Genomic DNA, 4,467 nt, shown 5'->3' with positions numbered 1-4,467 from the left:
GGAATTGATGTGCGAGTGCGAGATGTTTGATGTGTGTGGATGGTGAGAGAGGAGGGTTCACAATGCCACGGTGACAAGACTGCATCAGAAAGGGCGTACTGCCTAAAGTGTATTGGCCCCGATGTAAAGGGGCATTGTGCAATATATAAGCGAGTGTATGTATGCAACCAAAAGGGGGAAGGAAAGAACGAAGAAAGAATAGAAGCGGTGTCGGAGAGCGGAGGCTAAATGACAATTTCATTGCTGGGCTGTTTCTACTTGTAGTGTAGAGACTCTGTAAATAAAAGCAGCTTTAAGGCTTTGGCTCTTTCCTATGATTTCCCTTGTGACCCGCTTGGAGAATCAAGGGTACCATGTTGGGGATCCAATGGATGGAGGGTGGAGCAGAGTAGATGGGAGTTGCGGGGGGGCAAAGTTGTCTGAAATCTAAAGGAGATGGTAGAACAGCCATGGGTCAGTCACAAGAGGGCACTTGCATGCCAAAGGAGTCGTATTCATTGAACTAACCATGTTAATTTATTGCACGCGGGACCAGCCATGGGTCATTCACTTCACTCAACTCCATCACCTATGCCTCGCAATATTCCACCGCTCTTCTCAATAAAGTTCTTTCGCATACTGATAAAACAAATGGCATACCTACAAACTCTGCATTGTCAATCACGTGCATACTCAGAAATCTAGAAAAAAGCACAGAGGCATCAAATTGAAAGAAATATATATATTTATAGAGATTAATAATATAAACATTACATTGATGAATCCAAATACAACAACACGCATTAAAAGGCCCCAAAGACCTTTGTGTTATTAGCCCACTCTTGGGCCACCAAAAGGAGGAATTCTTCTCCTCTCTGTCAAAAAAGAAAAAAAAAATGGAGATATTAAAAACAGAAGAGTACACACGTGCGACCACCACACGCGCGAACTCCATCCAAGAGTTCAGTATGGTTAGGCCTAAAGGTTGAGGAGGCCATATTAGAAGAGGCATTTCCCGCCAAAAAAGCACACATACACACATGTGGCACGCTCTCATAAGCTTGTGCTCACATACCACTCAAAAGTCTACTATTTTGGAGCCATATTATTCCCTTTCATTCCTGCTTTCCCCTTTTTTTTTATTCGCCTTCTCCATGTATCAAGAGCAGGAGATGCTGAAGCAATGATGGTGGCTAGATGAGAAGCTTGACTTACATCCCATGAGCAGCTCAAACTTCAAAGTTCAATCCCTTGTTTTCATAACTCCCATTGATTTTTTCTGTAGGATGGTCCCACCATCCCCAATCTTTCATTCAACAATCAATGCAGGCTTGGACTTTCAATCCCCCCCACTCCTTTCACACTCCTACTCCATGACTCCACTATTAAACACTTCTCTCCCTCGCTTTCTCACACAAAATTTAAAAAAAGAAAAAATATGTCACAAATCCCCCACCCTTGGGAATCTGCAAAGCCATTAATGAATGGCAACTCCCACCAAAAAAAATTAATAAATCTCCCAAACTCTCATACATACATATACACTGATGATCTACATCACTTGAGTCAATTTACCCTCAAAACCCTCCAAAAAAATATTGAGGATTCTAGACACCTTGGTCCACCACTTCTTTTGTTTTTTATTTTCCCTCCCTTTCTTTTGCTTTAGTTCTTTCCCACTTAGTCGCCGTTCCCCTTGTCATCGTCTACCCATAAGCAGTTATTTAATTTTCTCCTCTTATAGGATGATGAGGATGATGAGGATGAGGAGCCAGACGACCTAACTCTGGCCCGAATTGTTACTCGAAGCTGTGGTAAGAGTTTTGGAGGCTTCCTCCGGTTATTGTCAACCGTGATTTCTTGCATTAACTGATAGCAACTGATGATTTTCTCCTGCAAAAATTGATATGTTTCCAAGTTGGCATACATAACAGCTTGTTTGTCGTTAAACATAGGCCCAACAGTAATCATAATTATGTCCTTACTTTGCTCAGTCCATCACACCATGATTCTGCACGTTCAGGATCAACAAGCGACAACTTTGGAATCTCATTGGCTGCGCAAAGTATGGCTGCTGCAGCTATGCATGACGGCCAATACTCCAGGAAACTCGCCTCTGCACACATAACAAATCACTTGACTCAATCTTAAGATCCCAATTTCTATATACATTCCAGTGCATGCATGTTACTAGAATTATTACCTTGGATGTTAGACAAGATAATTTGCGTGGCCCTGGAAATAAGAAATCCAATCACACTTCCACTTGAATCCAGCTTGTATGCAAAGAACCCGATGAAACTGAAAGGTGTTATCGATCTTAGTCTCCAATCCAAAACACCAAGTACAAGGAGCTCCATCCTACGAATTGTTTTTGATTCAAATATAAATTTTGCACCTTCAACCTATGAACCATTAGTCAATGGTACAATGCTGTTAAGTTTGACCAAGTACACCCCCAGAATACAAAAATAAAGTTGGATGAGATAGAGACAAATACCTGGAGATCCAATAGAGAAGGAACTAGGGGTTCCTCCATCTTTGCAGCTAATGACAAGCAAGCAACAGATAAGAGTTGCAGTGGCCACCCATTTGTTTGCTGCTAAAATCATCAAAACTATAAGTTAAAACTCACATGAATAGTAACAGTAATATAACAGTAACACTACTAATTAATGATGTCACCATTGGTTTTACACAGAATTTAATTGTAAGTCAAGAAAACAAAAAAACCAATTCTTTTTATGCTCCACTTTTTGGCCTACTGCTGATGGAAGGTGAAAAGTATATAATACTAAAAACTTAATCTGTCATGCAATTAGACAAAGTAATAGTAAGCGATTGATAATTATGAATTTCAATCAGAGAGTTTCAGGAAGGAGTGCGTGCACCTCTGGAGGACTCCAGCACTACCCTTCCACTGTATATACATCATACAAGTGGAGTCCTCTTCACAATTGAAAAGTCAACATAAATTAATCCATTAAAATTTGGGAATAGCAAGAACAACAACAACAATAATAATAATTAGCATAATCTCTGATTAATTCAGCCCTTGAAGAAGCTCACCGGCAAACGGCGAGAATAGAGGAAACGGTCCAAGTAGTTGACGGAGAGATACGCCGTTAGTGGTTGGAAACCATGGTAGGCTTGCACCTGCGGAACACGCAGTTGATCGATTGTCAGTCACCTCCATGTTAAGTTATTTAATCCTCTTTCAATATAGCTACTCATGTTCTAAATAATCTATACTATCGGCTGGCAATCCTTGATGCCAAATATTCGTATCTGGCCGTTCATCGGACGGCTGAGAAACTCATATCTCATCTTCCGGCTCATCTTTGGCCGAAGACGAAAGCTAAAATGCGCCCCTAAGACATCTCGAATAGTGGCTCTGAACTCAACCACTCAGATCCGGCCACTGCCGTCTGTGGGTTGGTGTAGGAGAGAGATTCCACCAGCGCATTCTAGCGGCGTCAAAACCACGTAGACTAACACTGTTCGATGGTATTTATCGTAATATTCTGCAACTTACAACCCGACCATAGGAGGCCTTGATAAAGCGGAAATAGGCACCTACACACGTTAGCGAATGGATGGGGGAAAAGATGATCAGATTCTGAGAATCGTACCTTAAGAATCCATGCAACAGATTCCTCTCGAGCGGAGGCGTCGAGCGAGTGTGACCGAAACCTGGCCAAGTAATCGAATCCAGGCACGAAGTTCCTTTCATCTTCAATAAATCCAGCTATTGATTCCTCAATATCAGTCGGAGATTCGAGGTCTGAAGAGCACTCCGGCAAGTCGCCGGATAAGATGCTAGAGTCCTCGCCGCAGAGAAGGTCGGAGAAGCGGTCAGAGTATGAGAGTGACATGACGTTGGATAGTACCTCATTCTCTTTCCATCGCGGAAGAAGTGATCGGAAAATTCGCCGGAATCTTTGCGTGAAAAGTATTGGTTTCTGTTTGGCTGGAGCTTGAAGGTCCTATCTGTTTCACAGGATATAAATATGAGGTGTTGTGTTCTGCTTTTCTTTTCTTTTTTTCTTTTTTTTTTTCCCGGTAAATTTTGGATGCGAGGGAAAGGACAAGAAAATGAGGGAATAAATTTTCCTGCAAGAAAATTTCCACTTGGAAACCAAAATGGTTGAACTGTGTTCACTAATTATTAGATTAAAAGTTAGACGAAGAAAAAGGTTTTGAACGCTCATAATGGGATGGAGTGAGAGCCGCCGGAGCTTAAAATATATGTTGAAACTTGAGATGAGGGACGTTAGGTAACTCACCTCCCCCTACGAATCTTGTAATGTCACGTGGCGGACAAGCTGGTGAGCTTCCACATTTCCCTCACTTCCCTTCACACTCTTCAAATGTTGAATGTCCCTCACCCACTTACAAATTACAATTACCACTTGCCCCTCCAAAATCCTTCATTAGTTCTCCCCTCTTCACTGTTTTTTTAATTTTTTATTTACCTTGTACAAATAT

The 4,467-nt window shown here is 41.6% G+C and overlaps 1 protein-coding gene across 2 annotated transcripts; it reads right to left on the bottom strand.

Annotated features, from left to right (window-relative positions):
• Positions 1-706: 706 nt before the first annotated feature.
• On the bottom strand, positions 707-4,199 carry LOC100255261 (cyclin-D1-1). Of its 2 annotated transcripts, none has more exons than XM_010654753.3 (6): positions 3,612-4,199; positions 3,049-3,135; positions 2,480-2,581; positions 2,183-2,384; positions 1,965-2,095; positions 707-1,872 (listed from the first exon to the last, which is right to left on the bottom strand). In XM_010654753.3, the coding sequence occupies exons 1-6, from the start codon at positions 3,852-3,854 to the stop codon at positions 1,660-1,662; spliced, it is 978 nt and encodes a 325-aa protein (XP_010653055.1). In that variant the 5' UTR covers positions 3,855-4,199; the 3' UTR covers positions 707-1,659. The 2 variants fall into 2 exon arrangements, with proteins under 2 accessions (XP_010653055.1, XP_002268394.1); XM_002268358.4 differs by having other exon boundaries at positions 2,480-2,578.
• Positions 4,200-4,467: the final 268 nt, after the last annotated feature.

This window comes from Vitis vinifera, chromosome 1 (genome assembly GCF_030704535.1).
Source record: "Vitis vinifera cultivar Pinot Noir 40024 chromosome 1, ASM3070453v1".
NCBI classification, from domain to species: Eukaryota; Viridiplantae; Streptophyta; class Magnoliopsida; order Vitales; family Vitaceae; genus Vitis; species Vitis vinifera.
Note: the sequence above shows the minus strand (reverse complement) of the source record. Positions and strands in the feature narration are given on the sequence as shown.

Coding starts and splice junctions, on each gene's coding strand:
- LOC100255261 (XM_010654753.3), bottom strand. CDS start 3,854: ATGTCACTCTCATACTCTGACCGCTTCTCCGACCTTCTCTGCGGCGAG. Junction 2,582..3,048: donor TCTATTCTCGCCGTTTGCCG/GTGAGCTTCTTC, acceptor TGATGATTTTAG/CAGCAAACAAATGGGTGGCC. Junction 1,873..1,964: donor GGTGTGATGGACTGAGCAAA/GTAAGGACATAA, acceptor CAATTTTTGCAG/GAGAAAATCATCAGTTGCTA.